The sequence below is a fragment of the Diplotaxodon limnothrissa genome, linkage group LG15 (assembly GCF_057381915.1).
Source record: "Diplotaxodon limnothrissa isolate DT_005_m linkage group LG15, D_limnothrissa_male_GT1.1, whole genome shotgun sequence".
Lineage (NCBI taxonomy): Eukaryota > Metazoa > Chordata > Actinopteri > Cichliformes > Cichlidae > Diplotaxodon > Diplotaxodon limnothrissa.
The window spans coordinates 16,625,843-16,646,682 of record NC_140610.1 but is presented as its reverse complement, the minus strand read 5'-3'; the positions used below and the strand labels follow the sequence as shown (position 1 = coordinate 16,646,682).

The window sequence follows — 20,840 nt, the reverse complement described above, 5'->3', positions numbered from 1 at the left end:
TTTAATATATAGACTCTTGATATCTGAGCAAATTTAAATTGGAAAGAGTCCGGTATCACAGCGTGTTGTCTAACTCGAGAAGAGAAGTCGTTTACACCAACAGCATTGGCTACAAAATGAAAATTCATCAGCAGAATTACTCATTAATTACTCACTGCTGCTGGATGCTTAAAAATGCAAAAATCTGCCTCTTGCGGTCCATAAGCTGCACAAATACACAAAATCTGGAAACTCATACTGATTGTGTCATCGAAAATCTTCACCTTTGAACATTTAATCGCACTGATACACAGTCTGATTGCAGGGTGAACTTTTTGCGGCTGTTTGGGAAGCCGGTGTTGGTTTAAATGGAGCCTGCCTCGAAGGTGAAACGGCAGAGCATCTGTGTCACCGCTAGGGTTCGGCGTCATAGAGATTGCAACGTGTCTATTAACTGCTGGAGGTAAACAACTCCTCGCAAGCATGAAGATAATTATCCAAGTGCCCTGAAGGATGCTGTCGATCTCTAAAAACACATTACCATTTAAATGTGCTTCCAAATGCGGCTCTTTCGTCTATGAGCGCCACTCGTGTAAGTGCGCTTTCACTTATGGTGTGGTGAAAGTGCTTTAACTGGATGGTTTAATGACTAAAATGCCTTTTATGTCACCACGATCATTATTCACGCCTTGGATTTTGTTTTGCATATTTGCTCCTGTGCTTTGTGCACCTGTCGGAGGAAAACTTTTGCTTTATGCTTGTCCGACGGTGTTAGAGCTTTCAAAATAAAAGTGGCTTTGATCTATCGTGTTCCTGAAAAAGCCAGTAACTATCCGGTGCAGATGTTGTGATAAAAAGTCAAAGTAATTTGTGTGTTTAAATGCTGTGTGAAAACTGCCTGTGATTTAGTCTGACATTAAGGAAACTCACACCAAGTGTTTTTCCCCATTAACATTAGGAGCTGATAAATTTTTCACAAGCAACTTGGATGAAATTACTAAAAGCTTAAGAGCCATTCAATTTTACTTTAACACCCTGAACCAGATACTCAGTGATAATATGAAAATGTAAGTCACTTTTAGAGGATGCCACTAGCTTTCTAATCTAACTTGTGCCGCCTCCTTTGTTATGCTTTGTAACCTCCTGCTGGTCCAGGGTCTAAAAATGGAACAGAAATGCTGTTGGTGTAGTTTCCTCTAAAGCTGAGTGAGTTCATCTGGAGCCCATTATGACTTGTTATTATAAGTGTGTGGAAGCATAGGAAAAGAGCAAATGGTTTAACCTTCTTCTCTGGGCTCTCCACCAGCTGCCACTGGTTGCTCTTGATCTGCTGCAGCTCATCAAACTTGGCAGTGACGTCATCGATGGAAAGTTGCAAAAGGTCCCAGAATCCAGCCAGGTCCTGAGATGTGGGTCTGGGCATGGCACTGGGGTCCTAAAGAGACGGAGGGGCTTATAAAGATGTGCATCAAATCCAGTGTTCAAAAGTCCACCTTGTTTCTGGGACTTGCCGTTACTCAAAGCTACACTTGAACCTCACCACTTTGACCACTGTGTGGCAGTATAGCACCAACATTGGCTCATGACCTCAGCTGGCAGTTTTTGAGAATTGTTTTTTCTCCATTATTTGCTTAAGCGATTACTGTGATAAACAAGTCGCATATGTGCAGAATGCTGAAGACACGGAAGCAAAGAGATACACTGTTACAAAATTGTTGTGTTTTTCTTTTTGTAACAGCATCGATTTTGCCTGCCTGAGTGTTTTTCCAGAGAGATTTAGTTTCTGTGTTCGGACAGTACCGTAATGTAATTATTATCTAAGAAGATTACATTTCATGTTAAAGAGAAACCTGGTACACACTGCTGCTGTATTTCTACATATATGCACATCTGGATGTTGCTTGCACATCACAGCTCACAAAATTAAGCAGATAGAGCCTCATTACTTCAGACACCACACAGAGAATGAGTGTGCGCTGACATCAAGAAAAGGTCTGTCAAGCCAAACTTCAAAAGCAAATTCAGAGCTTTTTATAGATACAAAATGCAGTTCTTCCTCCATCCAGCAGGTGAAACAGATCCATTCTCCCATTCAGACACGTCTGAAAGCTCAGGGCAATCTAAAGCTTGTCACTACCAATGTTAGACTTAATTCATCATCCTATTATCTGAGGGGAGAGAGGGAGAGAGAGTGGCCCAAAATCATCTAAAGAAGAGCAACACAGTGAGTTAAGAGACAAAAAAAAACCCCAGCAGAAGGCAGTGAGAGAGGTGATTTCAGCCACCTCCACAAGGTTTTGCATTTCATTTACATTTTTGTTTTAATTATCTACGTTTTATAAAGAGGTGATTAAGTTTCAGGCTGCCTCTTTGTGTATCTGCAGAAACATCCCCATTTACGATTCTGCAATCTTTTGATATATGCTGACTCTGTAAAGTCTGCATTAGAAAAGGTATGAGTTTCCAGCAGACGTGACATGATGGCTAAACAGTGAGACAGCGTGGCAGTCCATTACTAAAACTCTGAGTTCCCATTCAGACTGCTGTCTCTGTGCATTAATGGATAGCCTCAACACAGGTGCTGCTTCCTATTGGAATTCCCCTTTCGTTTACTGCGGGGTCAATAGCTGCAGAGAGACTGCTTCGCTATCGATCTCTGTGGTCTATTTCTGGAAAGCACACAAGTGCAGCGTCAGGCCAAGCGCCTTCTCAAAGCGCTGAGAAAAAGGAGCCAATCAACAAGTTTACCCCTGACCTTTTGCGTGTTTTTGTACAGCATGTTGAAACAGGGATTTTGTCTGAAAGACATGCAGTACTCACCAGATTCTGCTGGCATAGCCAGTAAAACTGCTGAAACTTTTGAGACATTAATAACTGAGCACTCCCAACTGCACTTCGGATTTTTCCTAGGACTGGACACGTACACAAGCACAGAGAGAGGGAGAAAGAGAGAGTGCTTTATTACAGACAGCTTGGCAAAAGCCAACATGGTGAGCAATATCTTTCGGTCATTCACAAGAATCCAATCTGCTCACAAAATGCCTGTCACGATTCAGTATTCTCATTTTCAATGACAGCTATTACTGAGAATGTTCGGCTTGGCTATACTGCTATAAAGTCTGCAAAAAGAACATTCAAAGAGTAAATGTCATGAAAGCATTGAAATCCCGCAACAAAAGCACTGGATTTGACAAAAGTGTCCTTTCCATCAGTACACTCACTCTCCTCTGACAGGTCATGCTCCTCTGCCTCTGCCTCCATCTCTTTGCACCATGCCTCCAACCGCTTGGTCTCGTTGTGAAGGAGCTGCATAAACCAGCTGCCGTCCCTGCGGAGGGGGGTTACTCGGCCTGTGTCGGTGCTCTCCAGGCTGGGTTCAACCAGCCAGGGTTCAGGCTGCGGGCTGGGTGGCCCACTGGAAGGCCGGTAGTCCTCCCTGTAACTGAAAAGGCCCTGTGTGCGCACCGTACGGATCGCTCCATACTGTGTTGGCGTGCTGGGCTCAGAGTGGCGGCCGAAGGCACCACCGAACTGCAAACCTTTATCCTCCATGGAGGGAAATCCCTCCAACTCCATGTCTGCTTGCACTGCAGTGGTCACACTGTTGGAGCGCTTGAACCTCCCATGCCTACCAGGAACACAATGAAATGTAAAGACTCTAACTGAGATTTTAAAAAATGCACTGTGACACTTTCCTTCATCTCTGCTACATACCGTTTTTTATCCTCCACCTGGATCCCTATAGAATGGAACTGAGGAAGGCCTTTAGTGTCAGTCTCAGAGTCTGTCACAGTTTCCACCTGATAAATGCAACAAGAGAACACTGAAATTTACAGACACGCCAAAGTACAGATGCACATTTTTAGCACCTAAAAGAAGTTTGACATTGAGATGTTTGTTACATACTGCCAAGTATAAAAAAACCCAACTTACGTGTAAGAGTAGCTTTACATTATCAATTTACATTATCATTGATTGATCGGCTGATTCAGATCTGCAGTTTTCTATTTACCACACTGAGCTTGATGGCATTGACTCAGTGTAAGCCTGACTTAAGAGTCATTTTACACAATCGAAATGTCAGGTGTGCTGTGGGATTTGGTATATCTCTGGCCTACAAAACACCTGCCACGCCATGACTTTCTTGCCATATTTGACCCACACAACATTTGCCAGAACTGTAACTGAGTCATAAATGCCATAAAAGTGCCATAAGTAGAACTTAGAGCTCAAATGTGCCTAATTTCTGATACAAAAAGCACCATAGGGATATATATGACCTGTTTGTAATTACAGTACATGATCTATGTGATAAAATTGGTTACCCCTAGAAATTTGCACAGGTCCCAGAAAAAGTTGAATTTTATCCAGGAGTTTGGCACTTCTTGAGCAACAAACTATGCAATAGAAAATCATCTAGTTTACATTAGAGTCCTGGTAGACACATTTTCATAGAAAATATGTGGAAATGCCCACAGGTCCAAAATAAATACAGTCTGCAAAGGAATTCTTGCAATGGAGTGGAATGTGGACACTTGCCTTCAGGGCTAGCTAAGCCAGACAGTACATAAAACAGAGACCTTCTTTATCTCACAGCAGACCTCCTTGTTTAAGCAGTAACATGATGGGAGCTACCTCAGCCGGTAGTGAAGGTGTGTTCAAGAGGTGAAAAACATAAATCACCAATTTATCCTTGCTGCTGGGTTCTTTTAATAAGCCCTCGGTAGTCTTGACATATGTAAAGGTCAACAAGACTCCATAGCCATGCACATTTGGGTATTAGTCACAATGAAAGAAAAATGACACATTGAACTAGTGCGGACACTTGTAGTTTGTCAGTTCAGCATTTTAATGTCTCTGTGCCCAGAGATGTATTAAAAAAGATCAGTTATTTATACATTTTGACAAAAATCATAGAAGCCAAAATGCCATCGTAATTTTCATTCTCTGAATCATGACCCAAGTTTATACGATTAAGAGCAAAGAGTGGAGATTATACTGAATGTCTGATTCACATTGGCGATCTGTTTATCAAAATGAGAAGTAGCCTTTCAGCCAGGACAGAACAAAAGAAGACAAATGGGACCTTCCTGGCACTTGGTGTAATCAGGGGAGTGGAGGGAGGTGGGGTTTAGCAATAGAGGCGAAAGAGGAAGTGAGTGGCCCGCGGTTATGTTGTTACCTGTATCCCAATAGAGGAACGTGGGGTTTTGAGGTACTCCTCAGCCTTGGACACCAGCACTGCTTTGTCGCATGTCTGGACCGAGGTGTGGCTGCCTAACGATGCATGCCTCTTGCTTGCTGCTGACTCCATGGCCATGGTAACCGCCTTGGTGCTGTCCAGGCTGTCCATGGAGCTGTAGATGGGACGGCCGAGACTGTCTGTGGTCCACAGACCACCCCGTGGATGCCTGCCCTCATGGTAGGCATCTTGGGTGGACTCTGTACTGCTCTGGGCTGTTACAGAGATAAGAGGCTTGGTGGTGGTGCGCGGGGGCACAGGAGGTGGAGTCTTCTTGTAACTGGGAGGATATGATACCGCTGGATAGCACAAGCAAGATGAGAGGACGAGGACAAGGCAAGACAAGGGTAGAGGATAAAAACAAAAAATAACATGAGAATGATAAATGTGGCCAAAGCTGACGAGTGTGTGATAGAGAAGCTTCATAGCTTGATGAGAGATTAGGCATTAGGGCACTTAAAGGGAGGGAAATGTCATTAAGGTAGAAAGCATCAGCAGCTTTGTAATATGTCTGTGTTTATTGGAAAGTACAATGAAGGATTATGGGAAGATTTTTGGTCTTTCAAGTGCAAATGAGAATTTGATGGTAATCCATCCAGATGGACCTCACTGCAGAATTGGAAACATACCAATTTCACTTGCTTTGCAAAGGCATATTAAAACACCTAAGATTTAGTTGTTCAGCATAGAAATTTTGATGCCATTCAATTTGTAGGAAAATAGTCTTGGCAGAAAAAGCATAGTTCAATTTAGTTAAATATATATAATATCCTCTTTCAAGTATGATCTCCATGGTAAATGTAGATACTATCGATTTGTTTGCATATATACATTTTACATTTTATTAATTGGATGCTCTGGTTTTTGTTTTAGTAATACAATTCAAGTAGAAGTACTATGAAACTCCCTACAGTTACCTACTTTAGCCTGACTGGATCTATTAGTGAAATCTTTCTTTAATTATATATTGTTTTATACATACCAGAGAGTAATCATGTTCCTTAATTTTATAATGGCATCTATCTGTAAAACCCTAGTTAATTAAAGCCTAAATCCAAAGGTTGCTCCATAAATTAAGCTTGAGTTTAATGGGCCCTCGAAACTGGTATTTTTTTTACCACCAAACAAAGCCCTAAATCAACCACTGACTAGATTAAGACTGAGAAAATCACAGCTTGAATAATTATAAGCTATATTGAGAAAAAGCCATTGTGCCCCATTTGAAGCATCACTCATTCACCTCTGCAGCGCTTTTGATGCACTTTGAACATCTCCCACTCAGGCACACATAGAAAAATATGCTAGTCTTCAGTAGCATACTGCAGGAATTTCATAGCAAGCTTCAGATGTTGACTCTACACTGACATAGAAAGGTGCAGACTGTTTCTAACATAGCAAAATTACACAATCAACTTTTGATTGCAGGTAATTACATGCAATATGTAATAAAAAGCCACACTGAAACCTGTTCAACCAAACCTAGTCACAGATTTGACTTCCTTCCAACTGGAGTTCTGTAAGACACAGCAGGTGAGTACCAAAATATAAAGAGCACAGTGACTCAGACAGCATGCAACTCAAAGCTTTCTATTTTTGCATCCTGGATTTGTTTGACTTACTGAAAGAAGCTGAAAATGTCACAGATTGCTTGGTACCAGAAACAAGCTGAATGATACAAATGTCTGAATGTCTCTACTCTACTGTCTGTATTTGTTTACTGGCACAATTATGTCGCCAATGTATCATTTTCAAGTCAGTTCGTTAATTAGATTTTTAAATAAAATATTAAAGACGCTCATTGGCTGTTTATTTTTGAAGATTTCTTTTTAATCCAACAACTGAACATAACACTACATTAGAAGGAAGTTAAATAAATATAAAGTACAGATCGTTTACACAGTAGCCTTTAATAGTAAGACTATGAACTTAAATAGATCAACAGTCTTCACTAATCTCATCTATAATATCTATTATTACCAGCTAGACCAAGTCAAATGTTTAATTCTTATTTTCCTCACGATATTTTCAAAGATATGTGAAGCAAATCCCATTTTATTTCTTGTACATCAATCCTAAATGTATGTATTTATATATACAGCGCTACTACAGGTAACTTTTTGGTAAATCACTTGGGACTGTTAGGGTCCCTGGGTCGTTGACCCAGTGTTTTGTGTTTTTGGTTCTTTGATTTTGTTATTTCATTATATTCTAGCTTTGCTTTACGGGTTTTTGGATTATTGTGTGGATGCTTTAAGCATCCACACTATTGAGTTCCTCTTGATACTTCCGTACACTTTTTGGCACTTAACTACTTCCACAATTTTCAGCCGATTTTCACCGTTCAAATTTTAAACTATTCTGCTATTTCTGCTAATGTGTGCTATGTCTTTTTGTATTTTTCACTATTATACTTTTTAAAATATTAAGCTTAATTTGTCCCATTGAAATGAATGGGAAACTTCTGCAATTCTGCTAAAATTTTCTTGTTTTTGAAACTTAACTACTTCCTCATATTTTCACGTAGAACAACCATTCAAACTTTAAAATGTTCTCAAATTATTGGGCTATTCAGGTATAAATCAGCTTTTTCAAATCTTTTACCGTTTTACTTTTATGCCTCTTAAAGTTTTCACTTGCAAAATTGTGATTTTTCACAAAATACATGCGTTGTTATGGTTGCTATGCACTTGGCTTCCAGTGTGCCACTGAAGGTTTTGCAGTCTTCTCTTCATGTCCGAACAACTTCTTGCTACTTGCTCAATTTTCACTCAACTTCCACAAATTATACATCAAAACGTAGGTATTTTTGCTGGCTTTCCGAAAATGTCACTATCATTGTTGTGGGATTTATAGAATTTTGGCAAATCTCCTCAGACCAACACAAAGTCGCAAAACTCTCCATAGAAAGTCAATGGAGAGTTTGTTCAAAATCACCGCTTGATTTCTGTAATGAGAGGCATATTCGAATCGTCATATCTCCTTAATGAAGCAAAGTTAAGACATGAGGCTTGTCCCAGTATATCTTCAGACACTCCTGACGCTCACAATTCAAGAATTATTTTCTCACCTATTACCGTTCTGAAATGAGTTAGACTTGTTTGACGGTAGGAAATTCATCCTTCGCTCAGATTTCTTCAGATTTCAAACTCTGGAAATGAACCACTTATTTCTCTCGTCATATCTTTTTAATGGATTTCCACAGAGACCTGAAAATTTCCATGATTGTTCACCAAAGCCTGCTGTCTCTTACGGTGAAAGAATGATATTGATACTCCAAATAGATTTAGAGTTAGAAAGCGTTGTTTGAGGGCAAGTCAAGGCAGTTTTTGCTTTGCTCTACTCAGTTATGGTGCATTAGAAGTCAAATATCTTTAATAATTCATATTTTAATGATAAATTGTCAACACTTTAAGATTCCCCCATCTCTTCTGAACAAAACGGTGTAAGAATGACTGTTCTAGCCCCTACGGTTAGGAAATTATGGTCATTTGTTTGAGGGGAGTCGTCATTATGAGAAATAGACTGCAAAAATCCTGTGTCTCTCTGTGCTGCGTGCACATGTTTTGGCGGGAAAAAGTGCACAGGCTCTCTGATTGGTGGATTCAAATTCAGCAGCTCCCAGGCTGCTTGACTGAGCTAGAAACTTACTTCTCTCTCCCTCTGTGTGTGTGTGTGTGTGTGTGTGTGTGTGTGTGTGTGTGTGTGTGTGTGTGTGTGTGTGTGTGAGACAGAGAGCGAGAGAGAGAGAGAAAGTCTTTTAATGGGATGATCTCATTGTAAGATTCAAATTCAATATATTTAGAGTGGTTGACTGAATTGGATCTTGTGCGTGTGTCTGTTATATTTTTTTTTGCCAATTTTTTTCATTTAACAAGCATATTTGAGGGACCCTCAGCATGTTCAGCATTTTTTCAGCTGTCCATTTTGCTTTTCCAATTTTTCTGTATAAGATATTACTATTGTGCTAAATCATACTATTTCTGCTATTTTATAAGATTTGTGCTAAATATAGTATTTCTGCCAAATATAGTATTTCTGAATAATTATAGTTTTTCTACCAAATCACAGTATAGTATTTTTGCTTTTTATAGGATTTTTATAGGATATTTATATTGCTTAATATAGTATTTCTGCTTTTTATAGAATTTGTGCTAAAACATAGTATTTCTACTAAATGTAGTATTTATGCTTAATCATACTATTTCTGCTTTTTATAAGATTTGTGCTTAATATAGTATATCTGCTAAATTTTAGTAATTCTGCTTTTTATAGTATTTGTGCTAAAATATAGTATTTCTACTAAATGTAGTATTTATGCTTAATCATATTATTTCTGCTTTTTATAGTATTTGTGCTAAAATATAGTATTTCTACTAAATGTAGTATTTATGCTTAATCATACTATTTCCATATATTACTGCCAGGTCCCCAGGCAGCCAATCCTCTGTGAGGCCTGAGACATTCAAATTTACATATCAGGGCCTCCACGGCTTCCCAGCCAGCCAATCATATATGTGGGCTGAGGCATTCAAATTTGCATATTGGGGCCTTCGTGGCTTCTAAACCAACCCGTCATCCATGTCATATATCTCAAAAAATTCATATTTTAATGATAAATTGTCAACACTTGACGATTCCCCCATCTCTTATGAACAAAACTGTGTAAAAATGACCGTTCTTGCCCCTACGGTTAGGAAATTATGGTCATTTGTTTGAGGGGAATCCTCACTATGAGAAATAGACTACAAAAATCCTGTCTCTGTGCTGCGTGTGTGCACCTGTTTTGGCAGGAAAAGTACACAGCCTCTCTGATTGGTGGATTCAAATTTATCAGCTCCCAGGCTGCTTGACTGACCTAGAAACTTGCTTCTCTCCCTGTGTGTGTGTGTGTGAGAGACAGAGGCAGAGAGAGACAGAGAGACAGAGAGAGAGAGAGAGAGAGAGAAAGACCCTCTTTAGGGCAGCATCTCATTGTTTGACTGGCATAGACCCTGTGTGTGTGTCTCTCTCTTTACATTTCTGTATTTATTTATTTGTATTTCTTTTTTTCCCCACAGTTGAACAATAATTAGTTTTGAGACAGCTTAACCATGTTCTGTTTTTTTCTCAGCTTGTCACTTTAGTTTTCCAGTATTTTCACTTAAGTTATAACTATTCTGCTCAATCATAGTATTTGTTCTAAATCATTGTTATTATGCTATATTGTAGTATTTCTGCTAAATCATACTATTTCTACTATATTATATTTTTCTTTCTAAATATAGCATTTCTGCTATATAATTGTATTTCTGCTATCTTATAATATTTGTGCTAAACCAGAGTATTTGTGCTGAATCATAGTATTTCTGCCAAATGATAGTATTTCTGCCAAATTATAGTATTTGTGCTAAAACATAGTATTAATTTAAAATTACAATATTCATAGTTCATCACAGTGTCTCTGGTAAAACACAGTATTTCTGCTATGTTGTACTATTTTTCTAAATCATAGTGTTTCTGTAATGTTTAAGTATTTTTGGCTAAATATATTCTTTCTGTTATCTTATACTATTTCTCCTAAATTCTTGTATTTTTTGAGAAGTTGTCATGTTTCTGGTAAGTTACAATATTTCTGCTAAGTTCTGCTATGCTATTGTATTTCTGCCAAGTATTATGTTTCCTCTAAGATATTGCAGTTCTGCTAAGTTATTACATTTTAGCAAAGTTCCTTTGCTTCTGCAAAGTTTTTACAATTTCTGCAACTTTTCAGCTTTTTCAGCTAGTTTTTGCATACAGCTTCATCTTTAAAGCATCCACACTGCATTTTCGCAGGAAATGCAAATTTTTCTAGTTCTTAGTTAAGGTTCTCTGGGTGGGGTTTGGTTAGAGTTTTAGTGTTCTGGTTTTCTGTCTGTGTAATCCTTAGTTGCTGTCTCCCCTGTCTGCCCTGGTCCCACGTCTCTGTTCCCTCTGTTGTAGTGACTGCATGTGAGTCTGTGTCTTTTGTTCAGTCTCTGTTATGTTTCCTGTTTTACTTTGAAAGTCCATGTCTCATGTTAATGTGTCTGGTTTTGCTTCCTTTGTCTCGTTAGGCCTGATTTGCCCCAGCTGTGTTTCCCTCCTGTTACTCATTCCCTGATTGCTCCCTCTGTGTATTTAAGCCCTGTGTTTCTCTGTGTCTGTGTCGTGATCTACCGTTTATTTTGCTGTGTGTTTTGTCAGTTCGCCGGTGTTAGTTTATTTTGATTTTTTCCAGTTATGTTATGTTTGAGTTCAACATTAAAGCTGTTTCGGTTTAAGTTTGTCTCTGGAGTCTGCACCTTGGGTCCTATTCCTGTCTGCACACAGCCGTCACTTAACAGGGACACTGTTTGAAACATCAGCTCTTCCACATTTTTTCATATGAGCAGTGTTTAAGTCAACTGGGCCAACTATTTAGCAAAAATGGGCCACTCATACAGTGGTTCAAATCTGCTGAACGGCTACCCTGCGGTACCCCTGAGCAAGGTACTGTCCCTACACACTGCTCCCCGGGCGCCCAATGGCTGCCCACTGCTTCACTGAGTGAATGGGTTAAATGCAGAGAGGAATTTCCTCAAGGGGATCAATAAAGTATACTTTCTTTCTTCTATACTGCAAAGTAGACATTTCCAATGAAACAAACTGACTTAAGACTGAATCTTGAGATCAGTTTGATTGTATAATGTAAAAATGGAACATTGCATTTAAATGTAATCAAAAGGATGAATAAATAAGTAATGCATAAACAAATAATGTAACAATCACCTCATCATCACCTCTTCATTATCAGCTCCTGGTGGAGGGCTCCACCATGAAAAGATTCATAACAGCAAAACCCCAGTAAACATGGAAATTTAAAGAGGCTAACAAAGGTAAAGTGGGTAAAGCTAAAGCTAGCCACAGCTAAGAGCCAGTAAACAAACTAGCAGCCTTGATAGCAGTGAAAGGAACAAGGAAAATTATGGAGACGAGGGGAAAAAGGGAAAATGCTGGATGTTGTGCTGGAATTATAAACTGCAAAAATCATGTAAGTGTCTGACATTTATTTTGTCATTTAAATCCACTGCATCTGCTTTTGGTTAGTAAGCTAAAACCTGTCAAGTAAAGGCGGATGTGCAGCAACGATCCTATAACCTACTCTCGTTTGGTGAAAGTTGTTATTTTCTACATTTTTAGTGAAGTATGGTTTAGTCACTCCTTTTGGAGTTCAAATTAAATTGATTAACTACATTGCTAGTTGAGGTCAGCTACCATAACTACCTTCTTTTATTTGTTACAGCTGTTGTGTACAGACTAGGAATCAGCGGCTAACTCACAACACAATTAGCTCTCTGGTTTGTTCTTCACATCGTGTTTCCTTCTGTTTCTTCAGCTGTATTGCAACTTCATTTCAGTTTAACTGTATTCATTTTGGAATGATTTACATTAAAAAGAAAGCATACAGTCTTGTAAGAGAGAGTCTGCCTGTCTGTAACAGAAAATATTTGCATCAATAACCTAGCACAAAAGCAAGCAATACTACTGTATATGTTGAATAATGTTCATTTTCCCAACCCTATTACAGACCTACTAAAGACAAAAAATGCTAATGCATTGAGGAAGTTGTTAGAATAAATCTGCATTTTTGTTTGTGTTACAGTCTCTAAATGCAAAAGTACATTTAAAGTTATCAAAGCTGTTAATTTTGCCCAATGGTGGTCTTCACCGAGTCTCCAACATTCTTGTAAGAGTAGGAATGACCACTGTGTTGTTTTTGAATAACCAAATAACTGAGCAATCATATAGTTTGCTGCAGATGTAATGACTGTACACCCACAACAGTGTAATGAAAAAGAAATTAGCCTGTAAGTTGAGTCAGCACTACACAGCTGTGCTGCAGTTCATTCATGTACATCATGATTGTCTGAATGAACTGACATTTGGAAACAGATTTGTTGCCCTCACATTTACAGTTATGCACTGGACAAAATTATTGAATAATTTGCTTAGGTTAACGTTGTTTAGTGAAGACATTTAATTTGCTGACTCTACTTGCACTGTCACCACTTAATAGGCTTCTGAGAGTATTGTCCTACTTCAGTGTGGGGAGGGGGAATCACAACATATTGCTGTAACACCTACTGGACACCAGATGTCCCCAATGTAGACTGTACTGTACTTTCCATGTTTTCCATCTGTTAGTCTGGAAATTTTATGAATGAAATTTTACGTGTGTCTCTGACATGTACTGTATGTATGTTTTATGAATTTCCTTATTTTAGTAATATCATTATAAGAGTTGTTTTTCAGTTGGAATATCTGTGAGAGGCATTCACCTGTGAAGCATAATGCTATAGTCCTGTAAAACCCACTGACAAGTGCTTATTTTTTTCACCTGCAGTCATGTAAAAAAAGGTTTTCACAGGAATCTAGCAGTTCTGTGAAAAACGAAGTACATCCCATGATTCAATAACTTTTACAGTCATCTTCAACATCAATTACTTGAAATAATAATTTTCTGTATGATTTCATCAGTCTCTCACAATGTTGTGGAGGACTTTCGGCCCACTTTTCTTAACAACGTTGCTTCAATTCATTGAGGTTTGTGTGGATTTGATTATACTCAGCTCTCTTTATGCTCAGCATTTCTATCAGGTTGAGGTCTGAATTTTGACCTGGTCATTGCAACAGAGGAGTTTATGGTCAACTTAGTGACTGCAAGGTGCCAAGGCAAAACAAGCCTAAATTATAACTACTCCACCACCATAATTGACAGTTGGTATGAGGTTTGTGTGCTCATATGCTGTTTTTGCCAAATGTGGCATATTATGACCAAACATCTGTCTGAAGGACATTGCCCCAGAAGTCCTGTGGATTGTCCAGATCCACGCTGCCATGTTCTTTTTAGAGAGACAGGGTTTTCATCTCCAACTCAAGATGTAGCATTGTGTTTTTCTGAGCTCTACCCAGTCTGACCTTTGGGTGAATTTACTGGGATGATCATTCCCAGATTGTGGCTTTGCCTTAACACACAGCACAATGCTTTACACCAGCAAACTGCCAAAATTTACAACTGGTCACACCTGCTGATGAGCAATAATCAAATGCATTCAAATAGCAGCACCTGACTGCTACTTACCCTCTTAATTACTATGGACAGAGTAAGGGTGGATGTAGTTTTTCATAAGACTTCGTAGACCCTGTAAAATCTCTCATTTCACAGGACTGTATGTACTGAACTGAACTGACAATTTGAATTCAGAATAAGAATACATTTACAAGTGAAGTCACTCTATTAACAGTCAAACAGTCCTGCCCACCTGGCCCCCTTAGAATGAGCTGATAACAAGCAATTAATTTAGTATATTTAATGAAGCCCTGAAAATCTTTACCTGAATACTATAAAATGCTACCTTAAAGTACTACATTAAGGTTGCATTTTATGGTATGCCTACATTAATTTACAGTTTGCAGTTAGTGTCTACATGAACTGCAATCAAGTCAATTTGACATCCATCTAAAGGCAAAATATTTTTGTTCATGGCAATATTTTCTTTAATCAGATTTGACCATTATTATTATGCAGTTTTTCATTTCAACACTAGAAACACACCAATTCCATGTCTGTGACATGGAGTAACAGTAAAAAACATTGGCATTCTGGATGTTTTCTGTTTTCTTATAATTTCACTGTGAAAACTACAAAAAGTGCATTTTGGGTATACTCCCAAGGACCATATCACCCTGCAGGATATGCGACTTCTTAAACAAAATATAGCAAATTCTACTTTTTATACATATACTTTGACACCAGGCTCATCCTTCATACTCATCCCCTTGCAGTGAATACATCTGTGTTTTATGTTGTTGTTAACAGTTTCGTCACATCAATCAAGGAATTACAGATCCTGAAGAGGTTAAGCAAAGTCCTTCCAATCACAAGCACACAAAAGCATAAACCTACAGATCCTTTTTGTTTTGCAGTTAGTCGATTTTATATAGCACAAATGCCATTTAACTTAATACTGGGTCTAGATACTTCTTCCTGCTCTTAATCTGTAAGAACAGGAACCCTCCTTGTGCAGACACTGCCACAACAAAAGACATTTATAATAGCGTGGTGATTTGACAAGTTAGGTAACTGCAGTAGAGTTTGTGGATCTAATCTCTGGTTAAAGTGGGGAGTCATTGTGTACTATGACAAAATGTGACAGCGCTGAATATAAAACACCTCTACAGAAGTCTTATCTTTTCTTACACAAGCATACTATTCAACAGAGTTAGAACAATCTCAACTCCTTCAGTAACATATACCAAAGTTCTTTGTTTAATTCACTTGTTCACTGTAACACAGCAGTTTGGGTTGGAACCATGGAGGAAACTGTAAAATTATGCTGTGACTTTTCCAGAACAGTTATGAATTTGGTGTGACTCATCAACAGGCTGGAAGGAACAACCTCGAGCTCTAAGGAAGAGGAGGGTGGAAATCTGAGGCTGGCACTGACAGAGAAGCCTCAATAATCAGTGTGGCTCTGCATTCACAAGTCTTGTCACATTTTTTTTTATGTACTACAGGAAGTCAGAGTTTTAGTTTTTCTCAACTTAATCTTATCCTCTGTCCCACGCAGTAATACTGAGAACCAGTAGGAGTCCTTGAACACAATAAATCCCCTACCTAGAGGCAGTGACAGTGGGTTTCTCTTCTAAATACTCAGCTTTTGTTAAAAATTTGGCTAATATAGTCCAGGGAAGTATCATGTCTTTTGTTTAGTCAGTTGTGCCTGGCTGTGTTTGAATTTGATTGTTTGGCTCAGCACTGCTGCACTGGGCACTTCAGCAAATAAACCCACACGCTGTAGGTGCAGCCAAGACTAAATAGACCTGAGTGCCATGGCATAAAATTGTGTTGCTCCTCTGCTTAAATGTACAACATTCGTAGTATTACAAATAAACAGTGAAGACCCAGGTAGCTTTTCCATTCAGAACAGGAATTTTGACACATCAACAGCAAAGATTTGTCTCTGCATTTAACCACAAACAAACCAATGTAGCCTACATATCATCACCACAATCTCTATAGTTAGTTTCTATTGCCTTTTCTAAATTCTTCATCTGCACTGGAGAATTAACAGTGTGCATGACGTAGCTCCTCAGATTGCTTGAGGTGCAGTGTTACAAAAACTGTTCCCCTAATTAATTGATTGGTCAGTCGGGAAATTAATTTATAACAGCTTTGACGTGCAATTAATTAAATAAGTTGCAAATGAATCAGAAAGGACCGACATATTTGAATTCTAGATTCAAAGTAGTGATCATAAGCATAACCTGTACAATACTACATACCTGATTATTGATAATTAACAATTTAAATAAGTAACAAATTCAGGCCTGAACAAAATATTACATTTAGTTATACTTTTAATACAAAATTAGGAATGCGTTTGTTAGGTTATTTAATGCAATATAATGGAAATATTTGTTTTCGATCATAGTCCATGCCAACAGTTTTTTGAATGTTAAAAATCATGGATAGGGACTGATTATTTATTCATTTACTTCAAGGCTGACTGAGGTTATTTTTCATTGTTAGCACTCATGAAATGTAGGTCTGAAAAGTGAATCAATCCCTAACCTCTGAAACCTCTGCTACTATCATGACATTTACAGGGTTGCAGACCAGAGTGCAATACTACAAAGTGAGATTAATGGGTTGGAGATAATCAGATTTCCCTGTGTCCTGAAAGTATCTCTATTTTTACCTGGCTAAATCAGTGTGTGGTAAATTCAAGCTGAACACACAACCTGGTCGAAGCAGGTTATGTTCAGGGTTTTGATTTAAAATCATCTTAGGCTACCACGTTCTAATCATTTAAAATATATATATATATTATATTTGGAGCCCTTTTTTGTGCCATATTGATTCTGCGCTGGGAAATATGTTTGTCCAAGCTGTACCTTACTAACATCACAAATGAAGCGCAGCCAGTTTAAAGTTTCATGGCTCTAATGTGTCACTTTAACATTAAAAATAAACTGGCCACCCCCAAAATTTGCTGCCTCCCTCCCAGTGCCCCCCGCGGCAAGACTGTCCTGTGTTGGTAATGATTTTAATAAATGTGAGCACAAGAGAGGAAGACACCTTACAAAGAGTTTCAACATGAACTTGTGCTTTATTCCTATGTATACAATTTTTGTCATTATGTCCCTAACGATTTCCCATTGTCACCCCTACTGCTGCGTCCGGTGCTACCCCAATATTTTTAGTGGCCCCCATATAGCCACCACTGTGAAAAAATTCTGGAGGCGCCCTTGCCGTGATTAAGAGGGTATGGCAGCTCTAACCATGTCTGGTCTTATAAAACAGGCAAGTTTAGCAGATGCAGGCTCAGCAGCACTTTCAGATTAGCATCTGTGAGAGTGAAGCAGCTGTTTTGCCAACACTCCACTTTTTTTTTTCATTCATATTTTAAACCTCCTGTGGATGTTGACAGTTGACCGTGTCTCACACTGCTCAACCCTTTTGATGATGTACTGCTGTGTTTCTCAGCCTGTTTCAGATACCTGGTCCTCACCTGATTTTCCTTTTTTTTTTTTTTTTCGCAAAAATGACATCACTCCTTTGCTTTGCCCATGGATTTATGGCTGCGACTGAAATGCATGTCTGCAAAAATAAGTGTTAGTATGGAGGGAAAGAAGAGTATGGAGATGGACTGGTACCTGGAGGTGGCTGAGCACGATCCACGCTGCAGGAAGTAGGGAGACGAAACTGAATCCCTGTAGGGAACAAGCAACACTGGTTAGGCAGAAAAGATGCAGGGTAGGAACACAGTAATGCTCAACAGTAAATCATCTTGCCATATATATATATATATATATATATATATATATATATATATATATATATATATATATATATATATATATATATATATATATATACCTACCATAACAGACTAAGAATTATTGAAAATTGTTTACAGGATATATTGTCTTAGTTTATGCAATCCTTAATTCAATCATTTACAGGTGATAAGAGAGAGAAACACAGGTATGCTCAGTTTACATCAGTGCTTTTGTTTTTCCCAATAGATCTAAATGCATTTGTTTTGCAATCATTTCTTATGAGTAATTTACATTAACAGTCCTGCTGTAATGAACTTAACGCTTCACATTATAAAGAAAACACATTTAAATGCTCATATTTGCTCAACTCTAAGACACTGACTGTGTTTCTGTCTCAAAATGCAGACGTTCTAATGACACTGGCACAACTTAAACACAGTTTAATGGGCAATGCTCATAGGCAGTATTCCTTTGAGGAGTCAAAACCTTGTGTCTGATAACAAGGCTTTTATTGTCAGAGAAGAGTGAGAGTATATTAGGATAGACTTTGTTCTGTTCCATCTGCCAATATTTTATAAAAACATCTTTGTACATTTTAAAATGAAAAAAGAATGGCAAATGATGATCTGACGAGGCTAAACAAAAAGCCATTAAGCTATATTTATTTTAGTAAAATTAGGCTGAAAAACTTTCAAAGAGTCAATAAATATCTAGGCTATTAGGAATTTTGCCCATCAGTGTTGCCTGAATATCCTAACCATTTCTCAGGATCTCGTGATCTGTCAGTACTTATCAGGTCTGCGTTAACTTTTAAGTCAGTAGGCAAGTTATTAATGCATAAAAACATTCACTGTAACATGCATTATCTAAATCTCTACCTTTTCATATTACACATAATTAGAAGACACACAGAGCATAAATCATCACCATAAATATGAATAAGCAAGCCATATTAAAAAATCCAGGATGCAGTCAAATATTTTTGGATTATTTCAGTTAATGGTTTTCATATTATTTCATATTGAAGTAGTTCTTTCTGTAAGGTCAGCAAATTGAAATTAGACTGCTGAATTAGCCAATCCAGACTATTTACTTACACTACCAAAATGATGTTTAGACAGTAAGGAAGTAAGATGAGATGTGCTGAGACAGCCAGACAAAGAACATGTTTAGACTAAAAAGTAAAGCAGTCTCCTATTCTCATTCTTAATGTGAAGACTGGCTTTGACTGATGTAGTAAAAAACATTGCATGTTGTATTTCAGCATATGGATCTTTTTGAAGTTTCACTTTTGGCATTTTTAAAATTTCACACGAAATGGTTACGATCACCCTATGACCAAATGCGTTTCTGTTTGTATTTGATCTCATGAGTTTTAGTCACACTTTACATGAAGTGCAAGTACATGGGCACACATAAAAAACACTTATCACTACTTTACAATTACAATTAAATTAAAACATTTGAAATTAGCATATTTTGCATATGTGGTGCAGATTCCCAATTGATTATATCGGCACAATTAGGGAAAATAAAAGAGAAACCTTTTGTACTTACATGGACTTTATGTAAAGTGCAACCCAATACTATTCCATAACAATAATTTTGGTGCAAAAAATATAACAGACCTCCACTCTCGTGCTTTTCAGCCAGACCTCTCAAACCTTTTGCTTCTTTGTGTTCAACACTTAAATTTCAGAAAAACCGTTGGGAAAAGTTCTGACAGTGTCTCCGCTCCGTCCGACTCCCGCCATTTGTGCCAGAGGCTGTTCTTGCCATAGTTGTGGACTCAGACTGGCAAAGAGGCTGGTAAGATGCTGTTCTTACTCAGATCAGGGTTGTGGGTTAATGATATGCAATGACTGACGAGCTGTGTACATGAGCATGGGGGCTGCGGATGTAACAAAATGAAGGTGAAATCTTCCGTGTTGCTGTGTTTTATTTAACTCTAGCTATAGAGAGAGTTAATGTCTAGTTTCACTTCAGTTTGACAAGGATAATGATAAAAATGGAACTTTGGTGTTTCTGTTATCTGAGTAATTTTGTTGCAATCAAAAAGATTTCCTAAGAAATTAGAGACAAGCGCATACTTTATATGGAAAACTAGCAAAAAGTATTTTCTGTTTTACGTAACAGCATACATATAGCATGTAGTATACAACTTTTTTTCCCTAAAGTTTGTTCCCTAAACTTTGACTGAGCCAAAATAAATAACTGTGTCTGGCAAAAGCAACAAGGAAAAAGAGAAATAGAGAATTTTCTTTTCCTTGTTCCTATTCAGGCCCTATACTCTGTCCTGTGTTTAAACCTGAATATGACACTGGTGTTTTGAAAAGATGGAGTGGATTGATTGGTAAATGGATGACTGAATGGATGATTTGACGTAGGACAACTAGTTATACCTGACGGTGTGTAGAGGTCAATTGCAGATGATTCTATTGGGTTTACAAAATGTTTAAATTTAAATTTGTGTAGCCCTTTCTTTTACAATAAAACAAACATGTTGTTCATTGCCACATACATATATACATACAGTGGTGATGCCCCCATGGATGCAAGGTGGATTAACCTTGTATGTATGAGTATTTCAGAACAAACCAATACAAATCAATGGCCTAAACTACCACTTTTTTTCAGTGTAATAACCCCCCCCCCCGGCTGTTAAAACCAAAGTAAAGTTACTTGTACACTGTAAGCTCAAAGGTGTTGTCAAAAACAAAGACCAACATGATAAAAATTAGAAAAGGGTTTCCTGAGATTAGGTTAGTATATTTTGAGTGTGCAAAGACAACATGCT

At 38.0% G+C, this 20,840-nt stretch overlaps 1 protein-coding gene across 5 annotated transcripts in view; it reads right to left on the bottom strand.

The window, feature by feature from the left end:
• Positions 1-20,840, bottom strand: part of LOC146617331 (disks large-associated protein 2-like) — a 116,420-nt gene that overhangs the window by 676 nt on the left and 94,904 nt on the right. For 4 of the 5 annotated variants that reach the window (XM_085371894.1, XM_085371897.1, XM_085371895.1 and 1 more), the window contains 6 exons: positions 17,918-17,974; positions 5,162-5,520; positions 3,694-3,779; positions 3,201-3,607; positions 2,800-2,891; positions 1,262-1,414 (listed from right to left, as the gene is read on the bottom strand). In XM_085371894.1, the coding sequence (XP_085228020.1) occupies positions 1,262-1,414; positions 2,800-2,891; positions 3,201-3,607; positions 3,694-3,779; positions 5,162-5,520; positions 17,918-17,974 (1,154 nt within the window). Of the gene's footprint in view, positions 1-1,119; positions 1,123-1,261; positions 1,415-2,799; positions 2,892-3,200; positions 3,608-3,693; positions 3,780-5,161; positions 5,521-17,917; positions 17,975-20,840 lie in introns of all 5 variants that reach the window. The other variant, XM_085371899.1, reaches the window with a different exon arrangement.